General features: G+C 36.9%; 1 protein-coding gene across 6 annotated transcripts; it reads right to left on the reverse strand.

Annotated features, from left to right (window-relative positions):
• Positions 1-75: 75 nt before the first annotated feature.
• LOC111218449 (muscleblind-like protein 2a) lies at positions 76-18998 on the reverse strand. Of its 6 annotated transcripts, none has more exons than XM_022740762.1 (10): positions 18766-18998; positions 14332-15024; positions 9635-9799; positions 9315-9521; positions 8938-9189; positions 7842-7895; positions 6880-7036; positions 5709-5744; positions 4861-4913; positions 4147-4244 (listed from the first exon to the last, which is right to left on the reverse strand). In XM_022740762.1, the coding sequence occupies exons 2-10, from the start codon at positions 14527-14529 to the stop codon at positions 4230-4232; spliced, it is 1137 nt and encodes a 378-aa protein (XP_022596483.1). In that variant the 5' UTR covers positions 14530-15024; positions 18766-18998; the 3' UTR covers positions 4147-4229. The 6 variants fall into 6 exon arrangements, with proteins under 6 accessions (XP_022596480.1, XP_022596481.1, XP_022596484.1 ...); XM_022740761.1 differs by having other exon boundaries at positions 4861-4955; XM_022740759.1 differs by lacking the exon at positions 4861-4913 and having other exon boundaries at positions 76-4244.
• Positions 18999-20465: the final 1467 nt, after the last annotated feature.

Genomic DNA, 20465 nt, shown 5'->3' on the forward strand with positions numbered 1-20465 from the left:
TTCAGATTGAGTTTTTGTGCCGAATAAGTACAAAATAAATGTACATTACAAAATAAAACAACAGAGCTCACAGAATGGCATTTATTTGACATTTATTTATTTGCAATATTAGATATTACACAATTTAGAATTTACAGGAACAAAACTATCCACATGAAATGTTTAATTATGCACAAATAAAATTATTTCACGTTTCAAAAGAAAAAAAAAGCAAAAGGGAAAGTTTATATTCAGACCAGAATGGAACCAAATGGCACTGATACAGCTTCATCAGAAGTCTTGTAATTTTAATATAACCATTTATAATAACAAGTTAGTCAGTCTCATCATCATCATGCGTTTCAGGGTAGTGTTTCAGTTTGTTTTACAGTCTGTCATTTTGGCCGTAAACTAAAAATTCATGCTGTAACAATTTCACAAAATGATTGAGGGAAATTAGTTTTAGTTATTAGATACTGAATTCACAATTACTGAACAAATGCAAACTTAGGATTAGATCAAAGATAAGGCAAAGTTCACAAAAAGCATGTCTTCTCAGTCGACTGACCTTTGAGAAAGTGCTTAAGAGAAATGTTTCCGTCAGTCAGTCAGACCAAACATTCTTACTGTCCATTTGTTTTTGACTGGGTGAATCAAAATGTCAAACAAGCTCCATGTGCAGGCGTTTTCTTGACATTCAAGCTTTTTGCCAAAAGGTGAAACAAACATTCAGAAATATGCCTTTTATTTGCAGGTATAATAAATTAGGGAACCGTATCATCTATTTAATAGCAACCTAAACTTTGAAAGCAATCATATAAACAAAAAAATAATGAAGTTTTATACAGCCGCTGAACCATCAAGTGACTTCTGAAAATTTAGCTCACTGTGTGGTGGATTATATTTTTTTGCAAGATGTTGACATGCAGTGGAAACTATGTAAAACACAAAATTCAGATTAAAACATTATTTTTATGCACTGTATCACTTAGTGTTTTCACCATGGTGTAATAAAGTCAAATATCTGAAAGTATAGTCTAATGTGTTATTGTGAGGAGGAAAAACTATTTATATCACCTACAAAAATACAAATTTTAGTCACTGCAACTTCAGGTTGCCTCAGCAACAAATCAAAACAGTAACATGGCAAACCATTAATTACTTTTTTGTTAAATGTGGGCTGTACAATGCACTTTTGTACATAAAAAGCAATTCTATGGCCTTGCTCATACAGAGGTTTGTTGTCCCTTACAGCTGACAAGGCAGTAGCAAGGATGAAATGTTTTAAGCTTCTCTTTGCTCCAACATTTGATCCCTCGACACAGGCGGCTTTTCATAGGCTAAAAACAACAGATGAAGGCCCTTTGAGGAACCTCCAACAGAGCTAAAGTCAGTTTAATAAATTACATTCATCATAAAATAGAAGAGAATATTGAGAACTTTAAACGTGTTCGTAGCTAAAGTTTAAACAAGTAAAATATCCAAGTATACTCCATATATTCCATCCAATAATGTGTAAAAATTTTCACAATGAAAATACATAATGAAAATGTTAACAAATGCAACATCTCTTGGTGGATTGTCTGAGTTAATCACACACATGTGGACACACAATTTAAAAACATACCAGTCACTTGAAAAGACAGACAGAAACATTAAAGGAAAAGGTTGATGTTTTCACACACTGCAAAACAGGGAACTAAAACTTATATAAAAAGATGTTCAAGAGAACATTACATATGTTAAACATCAGTTTTGTTTTTCACTTAACCAGACACAATGCCCACTCTGCCCGTTTTAAACACAGTCAGGTAATTGCATATTGTGGTATCAATCATACACAACTGCACCAAAAAGTCTAATTCCTTATATTCTATTTTACTACATATAGTATTTTACTGCGCATTTAACTAATTAGGAGACATCATCGGAAACTACTTTATCATCTTAAATGTGAAACGAAATAAAATTAAACTGGATATTCATTCTTATACATAGTACATACAAATGTGAGTGAATGTCACATGAATGAAAATTAATTATAAGACTAAATCTAAACAGGCGAACACAACATACTAATGCACTGACATGGCATTGCTAAACATTTCTTTCTAAATGTGAGTTGAGTCGATTTAATTGAATGATTTTTCCCACAAAGCCTTTTAAATATGCTTAGATGTAATTGCATGCACAATTCTTTAGGCACTTGTAACATTCAAATAATACAGTACTGACAACTGACTTTAACATCAAGACTAGCAGTGCACACACTACTCAACTCGAACTTTATAGTATCACAAGAACTTTAGTTATGAGTAGTAGTATTCCAATACCCTTTTATTGAGTTCATTATAATGACTGTGGAGGCTCTTCCTAAAAATGTGGTTTGCTATACAGTATCTTCAAGTTGAACCAGGGGCTGGTTTCCCAAAGATAATTTAGACTGGTTTGTAGTGTTAGGCCAATTAGTGAATTATATTTGGTGTCATGCACATGCATGTGGTGCCCAGCCCACATAACTTCCAAGACACCAAAAATACCATTGCAGTGATGATACATTTGTCAGACATTAACTTTACTTCTTTCGATAGCTAATGGTAATGTACCTGAAGGTAAGTGCGTACAGAGATCTTTGACTTTTGGCCAAATTCTGCTTTACATAAGACTCTACACTGTAGTTGTTTTTCATCAGACAATATGTCTGAAAAAATATGGCTCATCATTTGTGGTTTGCAAATAATGTTGTGGACTGTTTAATGATAAGAAGAAGAGTTTTTAGTGACTGCAGTAATCTGTTGAAAATATACAGCAATGAGGACATCTTCATTTTGTTTGCCCCAAGAGAGTATCCTGAGTCTGACTGATGAGTTAGCCACATTAAAAGCCGCAGCATCTCAGATCTGCTACAGGTCTGCACTGCATTGACATTTTATAATAATAAAGAGGTGTTTGTATTGTTATACTCTTCACTGAATATTTCCAGTAAAATGTCCTGTAACTGACAAATTCTTTAAGCAGGCAAACATTTTCTGCTGAGCAGTTTGATATAGTTACTCAGTCAGCCATGTTTTCTAGTTTGTAAATACACCCGGAGTTAATAGTACATTAGTCCTACTTCATACAGACAAGAAGTAGAGAGCTTTGCTCAATGGATGAATTTGGATATCTGTCTGAAGTCTGACTATTATAGGTTTGATCTAAGCCAAAGTCAAAGTCTATCTTTGTGAAATCTGCCCCAGAATTGAAAACCATCACATGGATACATCAACAAGTCAAACATCACCTGGACCAATAATCCAAAAGAAGAGGGGAAAATGAACAGTTTGAATCACTGTTGCTTTACTACCTTCAAGAGAGAAAGTATCTGTAGAAAATAGGTTTTATAGAATTTTGTGCCAACAAACATAATGCACAGTATACGCAATGCAAAGGCACACCAGGAGGTGGAGCACTGATCCTGTTTTCTGGGGATAACAGGGCAAAGAACCCAGATTGACTACCCCAGAACTTCCATAACCCTGCTGTCACGTTACATTTTTACAATGTGGAGTTTAAAGTTAAAATAAGTGCTTTCACGAGTTATATTAAAATAATTAAATCCGGCACTAGATAAACAATCATTAATGTGAAAAAAACTTTCTTAGATTATATAAGACATTCAAGAAGGAAAAAATAGTTTGTTGCTCAATATTATGTTGATAATAATATACGACCACTTTACACATGGCATTAACATGTTCTGTCTACACACTGAAAACTGATCTCAGATTAGGTGTGTCGTGATCTCTTACAATTGTCAGTAAAATACATTTCTGTCTGATTTCAACATGTTTCATGGTTGAATTTATTCAGAAAGGTTAATTTTTATTTATGAGGCTCCAATATTCGAATTTGAGTCAGACTGCATTTCCGCTCATTCAGAAGGTAAATGCACCTCAGATCGTGTCAGAATTGGGTTTTGGAAATAGAAACCAGGATGTTTTGCACATTACTGAGGATGTATGTTAACTCAGTTGCAAAGGCATGTACATACAATAATCTTCTGTGTTATTTCTCTAAGACAGTATAATCCTAGTAATTGAGTTATGTAATTTATTTTTATAGATAAAAGTAATGTCTACACATTTTCCATCAGTGATGTTATTAGCATGCAGCTTGTATGTGTTGTGTGGGGTTAACAGAGTATTTACAGAGCGGCTGTTTGGGACCCTTAACAGCAGCAACATGGCACTGACTCCTGTTTCTGGTGGTTACTTGAGGATGATCTGTTTCAGAGGCAAAAGACAGTCACTTAGTAGTTTCACACAATAAATATATACTTGGGACAAATGCGTTTCGTTACATGACAAAGATCATCAATTGCTCATCAAATTTTACTGTTATAATAGATACAAAAATGATAAGACTAAATGGAATTAATACCTGAACATCTTAAGCTTGTGATAATGGCCTTCAAATTCCTCTGAGGTTTGGGTAACGCTCAGGTGCACAAATGGATCCACCAGTAGGAGGATAATATTGTTTTTGAAGACCAACTACTATTTTGTTGCAATAATTTATTCCTCCCTTAACATTAGAACTGCATACTGAGTAATGAAACAGACACTGACACCAAACAAAGCAAAAAACATGCAATAAAGAATATGTGCAAAACCACTGTTTGCAGATGGAAGACCTCTGTACAAGTGTTGTTTGTCATAAGGGAAAGGGGTGAGATGCAGCCTAGTAGTTCTACTGAAGGTCTACAGGTAAATGAAGCTTAATGATAGGCAATGCAAGCAGGGCAATTCTACGCTGACAAAGCAACTCCCCTGATTTAAAGATGAAGCACTTCCTCAGAGCTCAAGGATTTATGACAGAAAGCTTTAAAAAGGAGCAAACCTGATTGGCTGTTGCTGTTGCTGCGTAGGGGACACTTGTGGCGGGAGTAGTTGCTGCAGAGACAGTAGCAGGCGTAGCACTGTACATCATGGGGACTTTTTCAGGAAGGGAACCATGAAAGCAATGAAAAGGGAGGTGGAGCATTATGGTAACCATAGCAATGTTTTTCTCTCTCTCTCTCTCTCTCTCTCTCTCTCTCTCACTCTCTCTCTCCCTCTTGCCAAGCAAATATAAAATGAAATTAGCAGCAAGCCATCATTAGGTTAGACCAGCAGATGGCATACGATCACACAGCAAAGCGAGACAGCAGGGGAGTTCACAAAAGGACGGCTGATAAGAGATAAAATTAGGAAATCTGTCAATAATTTGACATCCCAAAAGAGACAGCATGTACAGCAACAGTAGCAGACACAATAAAAGTGGTTTTAAATTATATTTAAGGAGTTTTAATTATAAAAAGCATTTAAGAGTATAAAAAACACTGAAGTGAATCTCAGGGATGCTGATCAAATTTCCTAATCCATGATGCATGGCACTTCTACAAACAAAATCCACCAAAATGCTTATATTTGTATACTATGCTTTGGCTATTTGGAATAATGTTAAAAGCAAGTATATATAAAAGGCTTGGTGATCAAAACAAACACACAAATATGTAAGGTGATTAAAAATATCTTTAGAGAAAAAGTTATGTAATGTGGATTCCTAATAGTTGGAACCATATTCAAGCTTTTGCTTTCCTATGGTGTAACAACGAAAATGTCTTACACAAACACAGTAATTACATTTCACCTGTGTTCTCCATTGTTTATGAGACATAGTGTATAGAAATTAAGGAAGGCACCTACCAATGTTGTTAGCAGGAGTCATGCAGAAGACAGAACCTGTGTGATTATCAAATGGAAAGAGAAGGTGTATTTTAGTGTGACTGACACATGTGAAAACGATAAGAACTAGAGTGAGCCCAGATTATTACATTTTTAGTTTAGTGAATGTACACTAAAAAATGCCCATAGAGTTAATACAGTAATGTTTTCAGAAAATTGCTGGCTAAATCAAGCTGAGTAACATACTACAGCTATTTGTAAATGCAAAGCAAGGAGACACATCTCTACATTTAAGGCTAAAAAACTGAACACATTTGTATTTTTCCACCTCCACTTTCCTAGAAGCCACAGGAAAGAAGAGAATTTTGCTGGAAATGCAACTGATCACTTCCATGTAGTGTCTAAGAAATATTTCAGAATGCAAAAAGAGCTTATTTCACACCAGACATTTTACAGGCATTTGTTGTTTGCCATAGCAGGTAGCAGCAGCTGTGTTGCACCATTCACTTTTACTTAACCTCTTCTGTCAGAGTAAAAAATGTTCCACAAAAGGGGAAGGGTTTGCAGACAGTTAAGAGACAGGAGTCAATAGTACAAATATGTCTTTTGTGTTAAGTTTTTGTCCCTTTGGCAACCAAACTAGCTTACTAATGAGTTGGCTAACTGACTGTTAGTCAGCTTCTTTGTTCAAAGAGCTCATTTCTCTATTTAGTAAAATTTTATTCAATGAAATGGTGTGTAATGGTGAACAAAATCTCAGGGGAAAGTAAATAACAGAAGAGAGCTGTCTCTGGGCTATTGTGACTGATTAGCCAGGCAAGTGAGTTAATGTTACCTCGTCAACCACAGCTGTTCACTAATAAGCGCTGCCCTGTGAGTATTCACCAAGCATCTGATCCTATATATTTTGTGTAGATGAGTGACTGTAGAGCAGATGCATTGTTAATAATATGAGTAACAACTGTGCTTTTTGACTATGAGAATTCAAAATGTCTGCTGTGAAAAAGGTCTGCGGTCAAACTCTTTAGGATCAGGATTAAGAGATATTTCATTTGAATCATTTCATTCCATGAGCAGTGTCATTCTGTAACACAGGCAGCTGCCAAGTTGTTAAGTGATTTAACTACTTTTACATGGAAGGTTGTATAAAGTGCCAGTTTAGCTTTGAATACATAACAAGTTTAAAGATTACCTGTGGGATAAAACGCTGCAGTGGGCTGCTGCAGCTGTGCATTGGCCAGAGCCTGTTGGTAGTGCAAAAAACTGGGACTGAGGAGAGAGCTGGTCCAGCTGCTCTTCTCAAGAGCTTGTCTCTTTGGTAGGGGTTGTAGGACGCTGTGGGGAAAGGCCTGAAAAGTGACAGGGGAAAACATAAAACACTAAAACCTCCCAGCTTTACCCTCTCTCTGTTCAGCTGCATTTTACACATTCTTAATATTTAGTATTCACGACTACAACTACACAAATACACAATAAAGGTGACTGTTATCACATGATGGAAAAAAAAAAATCAAGCACAGTTGTAGAATACAGATATGAATGGAATAATGTATTCATCAATATTTAACAAATATCTGTAAACTTAAAGGGGCTATTTGTAAGTTTTCTTTGCTGCTGAGCATGTTTGCTTGCCAGTAGTGGGTGGTGGTGATAGTCGCTTTCCAAGAGCCTCAGGTGTCAATGTGTTTACAATACAAGAAGTTATCATATGCCCTCTAAGCAGCACTCCTTCTTCAGGGCAGACTGGGCACTACAGTGACTCGGTATAGGAAAGCGATGAGACAGGTCAACTGGGCTAGGGTTAGCTGGTTAGCATGCTAACCAGTAGAAGAAGTGATAGAAATAGAAGCAAAACAACTGTCAACACTGGCGTTGCTTTCTATGACTGGAGACAGCTCTTGGCGAGTAAAGAAATGAAGTTTGACACGGCGCTCCCAACATTTCTTCTAGACTGATAATTAAACAGCTGTTAATGCTAACGTTGGCTATGTAAGCAAAAGTAAAACTTACAAATAGCTCCTTTAAGCACTTGAAGATACTGATGTTAACTGTGTACACAAACACTATATGAAACTTGAAGAAGCCACAGTGACAAAAATTAAAAGTTTTTACAGTACAATTAATAGCTACATGCAAAGCAAAAGGTGAAAATACCAGGTCTACAGTTGCCTCGAGGGGTCGCTTCATTGCTTTGGCAGTCGACTGAGTCTTTTAATAGCAGGCAGCGAGCACATGATGGCAGTGGGCCAATGGGATTCAAGCGTATTAACATACAGGTAACAGCAAGCAGAGGTGCATCATGGGGGACAGCATTGTGGATAGGTGAGAAGGGGAAAACAAAACAAAATAATCTGAATGTAGTATACCACATAAAACACAATATGCATGCACAGTAACCAAAAGAACTGATTGAAGGAAACACTGACTTAAGATTCCTGAATTAGTAGTTCAGCATAATCAGTAGCTTTGGCAACCAAGATTTACAATGATATGGTACAATCCTGTACATCCTTTATATTGTATATTGATCACCTTGTTATTATTACTTGATCAGAGTTTTTCATTATGATCAAAACACTACCACTACTTTGATGCAATCAGTGAAACTATGCACACAATGTAATTTTGTAATAGATACACTGATTATACACATAAAAGAATAATGTAATGGACAGCAAGCACAGAATCTTTTAATGTTGAATGAAGGATGACTTGGTTTTATGAGAGCTAGCCAAAAGCAACATCACCAGTTGAAAAAAACACATGAATCTAGTGTCATAAACCACAGAGTGTGGAGCTCCATTTACTACACCCACACTCATTTTTTGAGTGGACTGGCAGGTGCCTCCTCTATGTGTAACTCTAAACAGTTGTTTTTAGGTATAGTTATGTTTTTCACTTTTGTGTGCTTAAAATACAACCTGAAATGCATGCAACAAAAATATGATCTAAGTAACTATAAAAAAAATTACATACATGAAAAAAGATGCAGATGGTATATGGATGGCAAATGAGCACAATACTGACACATGGCTTCAGTATAAAATCAGGGGACATGGGGGCATATACTATACCACTACATTAAATGTGCCATTACAAATGATAGTGCTACATATTTAGGCATTTAATGGCAAACACTGTGACACCAACCACCTCCATTTTATTAACAAGATAATGTGTTTTCTGATCATGTATATTTTGCAAACTAGAAAATTTTTCAGTTGTCAGAAGGATAAAGGCTGTGTCTTACCACGGCTGCAGCTGCGGCCTGGGCTGTGATGGCTGTCTGATTGACTTGTTGACTGGATTTGATTTTGGCCTGCAAGTGTGCAGGTGGGTGAAAATACTTGCACTTCTCCCTGGAGCAGCGGCTCTTGATATAGTCCATGCAAACAGTGACAGTGTTATCAGTGGTGTCAATCATTGGACTGTCACTGGGGTGAGCAAAGCGGCAATCTGTCTCCCCTCTTGAACAGTTTCCCCGCTGAAATTCACGACAAACCTGAAAGGAGCAATTATAAAGACAGCAAGATTAATTCAGCTCTCAGCATTTGGCCAGATTATGTGGGTCTGCATAAGTACTGGTATCTTATTTATGTGAAATCACTCCTTGCGGCGAATGATTACCTCTAGTTTGTCTGTACGTTGCAGCTTCTGTGAGGGAGAAGAAGAGGAAGAAGAAGAAGAAGAGGAGGAACTCTGGACCGTGACAGGTGGGCTCCCAGGAACAAGAACTTGGGTGCTAGGGAGGATGTCTGAGGGAACAAGGCTCATTCCATGGCTCAAGGGTGTCATGTATGAGCCATAACCAAGACCAGTATTTGTGCCAAGTCCCTGTGTAACAGAAAAAGCTGACTTTGAGGGAAGGTGTTATATTATACAAATGAGACAAGCACCTTCATATTACACATAATACTAATGGGTAGGATTCATGATGAGGACCTTACCACAGGCTGCAGGCTGGGTCCAGGGATCACAAGCTGCATCTGTTGGGCGAGTACGGCTGCCGCAGTCTTCTGCTGGATGAGATTGTTGCGCCCATTTATCTCCAACTGGGTTTTTAAGTGCGAAGGTGGATGAAGATACTTGCAGTTTTCTCTTGAGCATCGGCCCTGTATTCAGAGAAATTAAAAAAAGCAGAACCCTCAAGATCACAGTCCAGTAATCGTTATCTTGAAGTGTTACAGTTATTTTTTGAAACTGAGGAAAAAAAACTTTTTATCAACATAATTGATTAGGAAAATAAATGTCACGGCCATGACATTAAAAGTGTATTAACTTAAGTCTTGCTTTTATCAAAGTACTGTTACATTGTCCGAAAGGATTTTAATATGAGAACTGTTACAAAATAATGGTTACTTTTAAATGGATAAAACTGCCATTTTGAGAAATGAGAAATCTCGTAACAGTTGGATACAATACGCAACTCTCACCTCGACCTCCACAACTATACTTTTTACCATGCTACATAAAGGAAACACCATTTTTTATATTGGCAGTGAACAGTAGCTTTGGACATAAACGGTTTGCTGCAGAGTGATCCAGTATAAATGTAATATACTGAGCTGTAAAGGGTATGATTGAGATGAAGACAAGTCAGTTATTGATTCTACAGTGCTCTCTTTACGATTACACTGTAGCTGTTATGAGAGAAGTTAAGACCAAGCTGACTGGCTACATGAGACATCCCTGAGCTTCCCAGCCGTGAGCATAGTGGTGGTTTGCCTTATAGTTCAAACAGTCAGATTATTAAGCTTGAGTATTACTATCTCTTTTTAAAACTTCAAAATGAGCATACCACATTGTTTCTGCTAGTCAGGCATCTGTATTAACCTTATGAGAGGTCAACTTCCTCTGTCCTAAATATTCAAATCCATTCAAATTATATATTCAATTACATTCAATGTAGCTTTATTGGTCATCAGTGTTTCATTACTCTTTATGAAATATTGTAAAACAGCGCCAACAGAAATAACTTATGGTATATACACTACTAACCTCTATGCTTTAACAGTATTTAGCTTCTTTCCAGTTTAGAGAGGACAGTTTTGTGAGGACTTCTAAGGCCCTGTTCAGACCTGGCATTAACATGCATCTTGGCTGATCCAATCACAAGTGGACAGCTCTAAGTACATCAGGTCACACCTGGCATAAAATGCGTCTCCACATGCGTCTCGAATGACCACTTGTGATCGGATCTCACTTCCCTACTCTATATGCAAATAAACATATACGCTGTTGTTTTTAGCCAGTCCAAGTATGACAGTCAGATCTGTTGTCAATGTGTTTGTGCAAGGGAGAGAGAGATAGAGAGAGAGGGAGGGAGGCAGAGAGAGAGACAGAGAGAGAGAGAGAGAGAAAGAGAGAAAGAAAACAGGGCAAACAAGTGAGCGAATCAATGCACTGTGCACAGCTCTATCCATTTGAAATAGTAAAATATTTTCGGTTCATTATGAATTATGGCGGGAAAAATCAAATTGTAGCAGAGGACATCAGGTCAGTAAGCGGCCCTTTTATGTGGCCCACGACATATTTATGTTCACACTGCTAAAAGAATGCAGCCACACGTGGCTCAGACCACCTCCAGATGTGGTCTGAGTGATCAGACCTAAAATGGGTCCTCAATGCATCCTTGGTGCATTCAGACCTGTACTTACAATTTTCCACTTGTGATCAGATCACCTGAGACAGATGTTAATGCTAGGTCTGAAAAGGGTCCAAGAGATATAGGTTGCATAGATGTGGTTCTGACTAAAAGAAATCTCCACAACAATCCCTGCTACTACTGAAGTTTACTGCTTGCACTGCTGATTGATGAGCAGGTTCGCTCACTTGTCTTCACTATAAAAACACTCATGAGAAAAAGCCACAGGAAGCTTGTCTGAGCTAAAAAATACTGTCTTTACAGAGTAAGAGATGAGCGGCTGACATCCTTCACTTGTGCCTTCCCTTCTCAACAGACTTTGTTTGAAGTCATGAGAGACTAATTACAACACCAAAGCATGTGCACATTCTTTGGTATAATAAAGTTAACTCTGTTAGGAGTCATTGGTGAATGGCTAGAGAACTGTGACTTTAAGAAATCACATGGCAATAACATCCCATCAGTGGAGAAGCCAAAACAGCTAAGTAAGAGGAAAACAACATTTGTTTAAAAAGCACAATTTAGGCAGCTAGCTATATTTGTGTTTTTATAAATAAAGACTGAGTGTGAATAGCAGTTAGTATCAGCTGAGCTGACAGGACAGTAGCAGAGATGTCGGTAACAGATATTTAATAACTCCTTAGACAAAAGCCTATTCATAAAGAAGAGCTGTGACATCATCACATGACTGCAACAGCTACAGATTTTCTTGCTGACCTCTTCTTTCCATCCTCACACCAGATTAATTCCTGTGTCCTCAAAATAGTATAAAACAAAGGTTGATATTCATTCACTTGGTTCCTCTAGAAAAATCAACATCTCTATCAGTTATAATTGTTCTATTGTTTACCTCTAATTGTTTATTTATAAAAATGCGCCAAAATTAAGGTAGTCTCTAGTGAATCTATTTTTGATAATTGATTATTATCATTTAGCACTTTTAGAGTAAAAATGCCAAATGCTCTCCAGTTCCAGCTTGTAATTTGTGAAGATCTGCTGCTTTCATTTGTCTTATGTGGTTATAAATTCAGTATCTTTTGGACTATTGGTCAAATAGAACTGGAAATGTGATATTATCTTGGGCTTTAGTAAACAGTGACAGACATTTTTCACTGTTTAATGGCATTTGATGGACTAAACAATTAATTGATTAAATAAATAAATATTTGGCAGATGTATCAATAATGAAAATAATTCTGAGATACAGTTCTTTCATTAAAGAGTTTAAGCTGTATATTTCAAAATCAGGGATGCACAGGGAAATATTTTGTCAGTAAAACTGATTCAGGTCATTAAATGTAGAGACTCAAATAATACAGATTGCTGATCCAACACCTTATAATAAAAGTGAAAAAAGGATTTTTCTTCAGAATTATCTCATGTACAGTATTAACTAAATTTATCAGGGTTAAATTCCAAATCAATGCAGTGCATGGTATCACTAAGCAGTAACATACTGCAGATGTCTGACCTAAAAATGTCTGTAGTGAATCTCATTATGGTTACAACTTTCAAGCAAAACAAGAAATGGTTATATTTGTTGTTGTTCATCAGCATGACATAATGTCAGATAGTTTCACCGTCACGAAAGAACAAACTGGAGCAAAGCTGTTTCATTACACAGGAAAGTTACCCAGTTTCTACTGTGAAGGGGTGTTAGACATTAGGCATAATAATGACAGACAGTGAACCGTGTAACTTTCTGACCCCACTGTACACTGGCACAGATAAATCTGCTATGAGCTAATATGGGTCTAGCCGATTTCAAAGCATTTTGAGATCTTTAAACTATCTCTAAGCTAAAGTTAGTTAACTTCATTCAAGACAGTAAAAACAGGTTACTCATCTAAAACAACTTGTAGCCGATAACAATCCTTCTATTAGAAGGAGGTGAGTTGAGAAAGAAAAATGATAAAGATCTGTGGCGCAGTTTTGATCAATTCATAGATACAGTTAGCTCAAACGGCTAAAAATATTAATCAACCCTGTTGCTGTTTTCTGAGGGAGTTTGAGTTTCTCATCACAAAAGGTAGTTTTAGAGGTAAAAATTGGTATCACATTCATCTGACACTTCCCATTATTAACGTCTGTAATGACTGGTTACTGACCCTTAAGTCTAAGCTCATTACTTCTCCTCAATAACCTACTTAACAATATTCAAGATGAACAATTAATGTTGTTTTTAGATAAAAGAATAAGGCTGCTACTTTGTGTTAATACTTTCAGGCCCTTGACCACCAGGGCACAGACAATCTGTGTATAAACTGCCTACAGTGAGGAGATAAGACGATGACTCAACATGAGAATAATCCTGGGGGCAAAGCTGTATTGTGGTGTGATAGTGAATGTGTGAGAGTGGATTAAGTCAACCCTGGCCTCACACAGGGCAACAGAGCAAACAGGAGAATAAACTGGCTGAAATCCGACTGGCTGCCAGATTTAATCTTAAAAAAGATAAGTGGTAAGAGTAATATCTGACTGATATTTTACTCTGTTTCTATATCACATCCCAGACTTTGTTTCTACCTAAACAAATATTAGTAAATATCAAATATTGAGTCTGAAATCAGACTTTCAAGTAGTTTAACACTACTTGAATGGGGCTTGAATGGGATCCCACTGTACATGTGGAGGAAGAGGAGGAGAAAGACTGGTAGACCTACAGGTTTATAATTGTATTTGACGGGATGAGCTAGCTACATGACCTTAAAACTGGCAATCATATTCTTTTGAACAGAACCAACAATTTGAGCAATTTCAACAATTTAAAAACCTTTCAAGGAAAGCAAAAAGGGTTGTAAAATAATAATGTGAAACAGGATTTTTTTTTTTTACTTATATCTGGCATAACACAATAGAAAAACCATTCACTCAGGGACACTTTTTCATTTCATGGGATTTTTGTAGTTTCGTACTCCTTTTTACATGGGCAAAATGTTCTTACATTCACTAAAGGGTCATTAAGCTGTTGCAGATAATAGTGTGTGCAATATTTCTTACCTTCAGTGAGTCAAAGCAGGCAATAACTCTACCATTTTCAACTTGGCAGCTCTTCGGTGGATGAGCAAATTTGCATTCCTCGTCCCTACGAGAACAGTTTCCTCGCTGAAACTGTCGACAGACTTCCAGTGTCAGCCATTTTGTGTCTCTTACTGAAGAAATGTTCAATGCCATGTCCAAAGGTTTTAAATCATACATTAAATTTTAAAAGTCAATATTATTGTTCTGTGCCTCATACACTAAAATCTGTAGGTTGACTGTATGTACAAAGTCCTCTTTTAAGACAACCTGGTAAGTCCTCCATCAGCTGGAACAGAAAGATCAGATGGCTGAGAAATCACTCATCAATGGGAAACAACTGTAGATGTTTTTTTTTCTAGGTCAAGTTCAATTGTATATTCCACAACTGATGGTGTCCATAAATATCAGACAAGTGGGGGAAAGTTAATGCAGGCTTGTCACTGTAGTCATTCTCAGGTCATTCGTCTCCATCCTCCTATTCTCTTATATTGTGGGTCTATTTTAGCATTGATTTAGGTGGTGATATTGTACAAAGTGGTGGTGAAGGGCTTGCAGCTGAGGTATGCTGTGTTGGTGCTTGAGTCTGGCCTTAAAGAAAGCAGATACAGACCAATGTACACGGACCAACTTCAAGTCGGGGAAATCTTCTCAAAGGCACTTTCTATTGGTGATCTGAAAGACAAAAACACATGTATATTACTGACATTGTATTCAAATACACATTATTATCATGGCATGCAATGTAATGTCTTATTTTTTCTAGAGACAGCTCATTCTCTAGAGTCATCTGTTTTTTTGCAGTTTACAGCAGAAAGCAAACAGCATCAAACAATATCAAATGTGACTTTGTGTAATTAGTAAAGCTATATGTAGTCTTGTCAGACTCTCAGGAGACAAGCCAAATGCCTTTTGGAAAGCAACCAGCCATTGTAGTTTGAAACAATCCTGTCCAATAAATTATTAGTGCCTCTAAATTCAGTAATTTCCTAATTAAAGAGACTAGAGTTGCAACAAATACTTGATTAATGCTGATTGACAGAAAATGAATTGGCAAGTTTTTTGATAATCATTTAATTTATTTAAGTAAAAACTTCTCTGGTTTAAGCTTCTCAAATGTGAGGATTTGCTGCTTTTGTCTCTTTTATATCATTGTAACTGAATGTCTTTGGGTTTTCTACTGTTGGTTGCACAAAACAAAACATCTGAAAACTTCATCATAATGAAAATAATATCGACAAGACTTGACAATCAAAACACCAATGGTAACAACAATAACAAACCAAGACTGCTGAAATGATAGAAATTTAAAACAGTTTAAAGAAGACAGAAATTTTAGGCCGAAGCTGTATTATAGCTTGATGAACAAGCTGCCAAACTAACATTCTGTGTCTTCGAGACTAACAATAGCCTGTGTCAAAGTCTCCTCATTCATTTCAGTGAGACCACTGTGTTGCACAGCAAGGGACTCAATGCAAGCGCTTCAACAAAAAAAAAAAAAAAAAAAGAGCATGGATAAGAACTTGGAAGCCCCCTTGCCCTTCATACTGGTAAGATATTAGAAATTCCTACTGTTTGCCAGCAAAGCATGCCAGACACAAGACACATGCCAGATGCAAAAAATCATATTGTTAGATCCCCACAATTCACTGTACAGTGTATAGACAGTGACAATACAAGATTTAATAAGTTATTTATCAGTGACAAGGGAACGTGAAGAGAGACCACCTTACATCTGCTTGAATTTTCCTTGAGAGTGATACATTTTTGTCAAAAGCCAATATTCTGTCCCCTCTATAAAGTCTAAAATTAAACTGAATATTAATATTGCCAGACTGACACAGTTAAACTTTAAACACCACAAGATACATAAATGAATCAGCAGAACGTTGATCATACAGTGTTATACATCTCATTAAAGAAACCAAAAACAAACAGTAACAAAGTCAGTTTAGCCACAAACTGGATACTTCTTCCTCATAATTTTGTGTGAAAAGCATCCACTGCATTGTTAAATTCAGTTAAAAACCTGTCTTTTTCCAGCCTAATGTTGTTAACAGTGGTTAATTAGCAAAGAATACAGATGCTCAATATTTTGACTGACCATTCCAAACTTTATAAAAGTAGTGATGGTTGTTGTGTAACGATACACGTGACACGGGGTCTAATATAAAGGCTAATATAAAATGTAAAAGATTTCTCCAGGCCATGTTTCTTCAGTAGAAATATTAGAATGTTAGAAATACAAAGCCACAATTGTTGTGCTAGCTGGGGATGTGTAGCTGGGTGGTGTCATTGTAATCAATAAATCTATAACAGTACACAAGCTCAAATCCATAAAACCATAAGATCTGGGTTATGCTACATTCGTAACAACTTTTGTTGATCAGCATTCACCAAAACAGATTGCCAATCAAAACTACATTTTATTTTGATCATACCTTTCATTGTATTAATTATTTCTCTACAGTCTACTTTCAAATACACTGCTACTCTCCACTTGCTAGCACAATGACATCAACACTTGGTGCCAAATTACTAGGCAGATATGTTGAGGCTAACCCGAATAGGGAAGCAAGACAAAGCTTAAACACACACAGTGTTGGGAGTTAAACACAGGATAGAATAGTCTGACCTGTACACCAAGTGGTAAAACACACAGGAAGTTGCTGAGCATGCAGAAAAGGTGATTAACCCATGAGTTGAATAAATCTGTGTGCGAGCTCAAAAGTTGTTCCACTGAGAGTAATTAACAAGGCCTACGAATACACAAAAACCCAAAAGGCACAGCTTTAGAATAAAAACTGCTGTTGGTAACCCAGATCTTCCACTGTAACAGCCTCTGAGCCTTACTGCATGCTATCCCACGGCATACTGCAGCAAATTCCTTTAGGCACAAGTCAGGAAACAGAGCAAGAAAACCTACCTCTCGCGTCATGCAGCATGAAAGAACTTCTGTCCCAGACCGAGAATCTAGGATAGAGCTACAACTTTTGAGAAGCTAATTTGTGAAGATGTTGACAACAACAACTGTTTTTATCCCCCCTCTTTCCAGAAGATTCAGGGACCAAAGATTTTCTTTTCACAACAGTAAAAACAGACTGTCTGTCCAACTCTGGCTGAAACGTTTCCAGCTATGTTTCCAGCCACCCCCTTCCTGCCTGGGTGCCGGCCTCCGGGAAGACCCTCCCAGTCAGACATTAGCCAATAGAAAACCAGAATCTGCTATACTGTGTGAAAGCTGGCTGCACAGCTTAGAGAAAAACACTGCTGGGAGTTGACACTTTATTTACAAACAAAATTTGATACTGAAATGGAGAAAGATGTTGTAGTAACATATAAGTTCACTCTGACATTTCCATCATGATATTATTAGTGCTGATGTTTTAAATATGAGTATTTTTCTAAATTCAGCATAGAGGACAGCTTCTTGCTGCAGATCTTATGATGTGTGATAGTGAAGTAAAGCATTTTGAGTATAGGCGGAAAGCATATTCCAGTATTTGAACAATATGCAGTGTATTTCACAGGAGGCAGAATGAGAAGATGTACACACTGAAGGGGTTTCAAAGAATTTATAGATATGATGGTGCTAAACTTTAGAAAAGTGCTAAGGTAGGGTTTGTGCAGGGTTGTCTATCTATCAATACTGCAAGATAATGTTATTTTGAATTATTTCATGATTTAAGCCTCACAAATGTAAGGATTTGCTGCCTTTCTTTTTGGTCATTTTATTTTTTTAAAGAGATTTTGAGGTTTGAACTATTAGTTGGACAAAAAAGGCACTGTGAGGGCTGTCACTTTGGGCTCTGGGTAATTGTGATGGCATTTCTCACTTTCTGACTTTTTACAAGCCAAACAAATCAACTGATTAATCTTTCACGTAATCCATAACAAAAATAATCATTAGTCGCAGTTAAACATAAAATAACTAAGTAAAAAAACTCCACCTCAATCAAATATAACATTTACATGCTGTTTACACGTGCACATGGTTAAAATAACCTAATTAATAATACACCAGTCACGGGGGGGCATTTTTCTTCTTGGAGTACTTTCACTTTTGATACAATACTTTTACTTGTAATGGAGTATTTTTGCAGTGGGGTAGTAGTACTTTTTCTTAAGATAAAAGATACTTAATACTTCCTCCACCAATGCTTATAAACTGCGACAGTCACCTAACCTCCAAGTATAGCATCATATTATCTTGCTTGCATAGTTTGTTACTTCGAAGGGCTGGTTTTGTCTCTGTTTTGCTTTCTCATCTCCGGCTACTTTAGCTAGCTATTCACAACCACATAGCTAGCAAGCTAAGTGAGCCGCTGTCATAAGCTAACATTTTACAGTACGTCCACATTAACATTTATTAGCTTATGTTAGCCTCACTGTTAGCCGAGGAGTGTACCTGCTTACCTCATCATCCCGGAGGATACGGCGATCACGCACCAGCTAGGGGAGACGACACGGCAGCTCAACTGAACTAACGAAAACAAGGTGACAAGTGTTCCCGAGACGTCAGTTCAACAACCCATTTTGCTCTTACTCTGTTCGCAGAATTAAAGCTTGTTATTCTGTCTGCGTGCCCGACGTCGTTTCTTCTTTACTTTCTGGCACTGCACAGATTTAAGCAACAAGCTTCTACCAGCTTACTGTACGACCGTCAGTTTGATGTGATGAGGGGGTTTCACGGGGTGCGCTGACTATCCTTCGACTGTCAATGATTTAATATAGGACAAAGATATGTAATATATATCAAATTATATATGATATACTTACATACTCATATCATATGCATTAAATTGATGTGAAGGTTTGAGTTATTGTCAAAAAAAGGGGTCATTCTATAATTCTATCTCATAACATCCCCCCCCCCTACGGATGCAAAGTGGTACGATCCACACGAATGCCAGTAGGCTAAAAGGGCAAGGGTTTGCTTGTTACCAAGGGAACAGCAATAAAACCATGTGAGATTTTCTGGATTAGTTTAATGACAACACGCTTTCACATATAAACATCAAAATAACGAAATGTAACAGTATTTACCAAAGATAGTGTGAAGTAAAAATTCTGCCAAATCATTTGTATTATAAATAATAAAATAGCCCATGTGGCCTAAAGAGTTTTGTATCCGTGTTAAGAATTAATGATAATGGAAGACTTTGTAAGAATAAACAAACTTTTAAAATGAGTAGGCCTATAAGAATCAACTGCGCTAACAATAGCCAAGCCTCTTAGGTCTGCTCAAGGTCAAATAAGAGGGATGCTAACCAGGTAAAATAAGACAGGATGAAAGGGAGGAAAGGGAGGTGAGATTTTGCTATCATGTTTAATAATATACCTCTGCAATGAAGATAAAAATACCATTATGTTAGAGCCACTTACATGGACATTCTGTCTTTTCTGGTTTGTGTTAGACTAGAGTACTGTGCCTCAGTTGTATGGCTAGCTGTTTTTTCCCCTTATCATTCATTTTGTAGCAAATTGGTACAAGGAAAGTATTTATAGATAGCACCACATTATCAGAACACGAAACAATCCCAAAGATCAGCTGCCTGTAATTTCATACTGTGACAGTGGTGGTCAGGCTCTATGAATGTGAAAACAATATACAAAAAAATTTGAATGCTTTAAGCAGCATGTCTGAATTTATTTAGGGAAAATTTAGTTAATTAGTCATTTAGTAGATTAATTTTAGTAATTAAACAGTGTTGTGACATCTGTGCTCAGCAGCTAGCATATAATTAAAAATGTGAATAATGTTATTACTTTTTTTTTTAGAAATAAAAAAAACCCACAACGGTGGCAACCATTACATTTTATCCATTCCATTACTTGTCATGAAATTATTTAGCCTCTGTTAGAGCTCATTTAACACACATTTACATACACATTCACCAGTTATGACTAATTTATTGATTCTCTTTTTTATGTTTCCCATGGCTATTTGGGATGGCAGCTTTCTCTGATCTGTCACACTGACAGATCTCTTCAACTAACTGGAGATGTGGCATCAAGTGCCACATAGAAAGGTCACCATATTGTTCCCTTTGGGGGAAATGTCACTGTCAGAGAGAGTCAGATATAACAACAAAAAGAATGCAGCAATCCATGCT

The sequence above is a fragment of the Seriola dumerili genome, unplaced genomic scaffold, assembly GCF_002260705.1.
Source record: "Seriola dumerili isolate Sdu_G_001 unplaced genomic scaffold, Sdu_1.0 BDQW01000052.1, whole genome shotgun sequence".
NCBI lineage: Eukaryota > Metazoa > Chordata > Actinopteri > Carangiformes > Carangidae > Seriola > Seriola dumerili.

Bases quoted from the DNA above. Each gene is read 5' to 3' on its own strand.
- LOC111218449 (XM_022740759.1), bottom strand. From the start codon at position 14,529: ATGTATGATTTAAAACCTTTGGACATGGCATTGAACATTTCTTCAGTA. The intron at 9,190-9,314 runs GTAATCATTCGC...TGCTCCTTTCAG, and splicing joins AACGTACAGACAAACTAGAG to GTTTGTCGTGAATTTCAGCG. The intron at 7,896-8,937 runs GTAAGACACAGC...TGCTATTAAAAG, and splicing joins AGGCCGCAGCTGCAGCCGTG to ACTCAGTCGACTGCCAAAGC.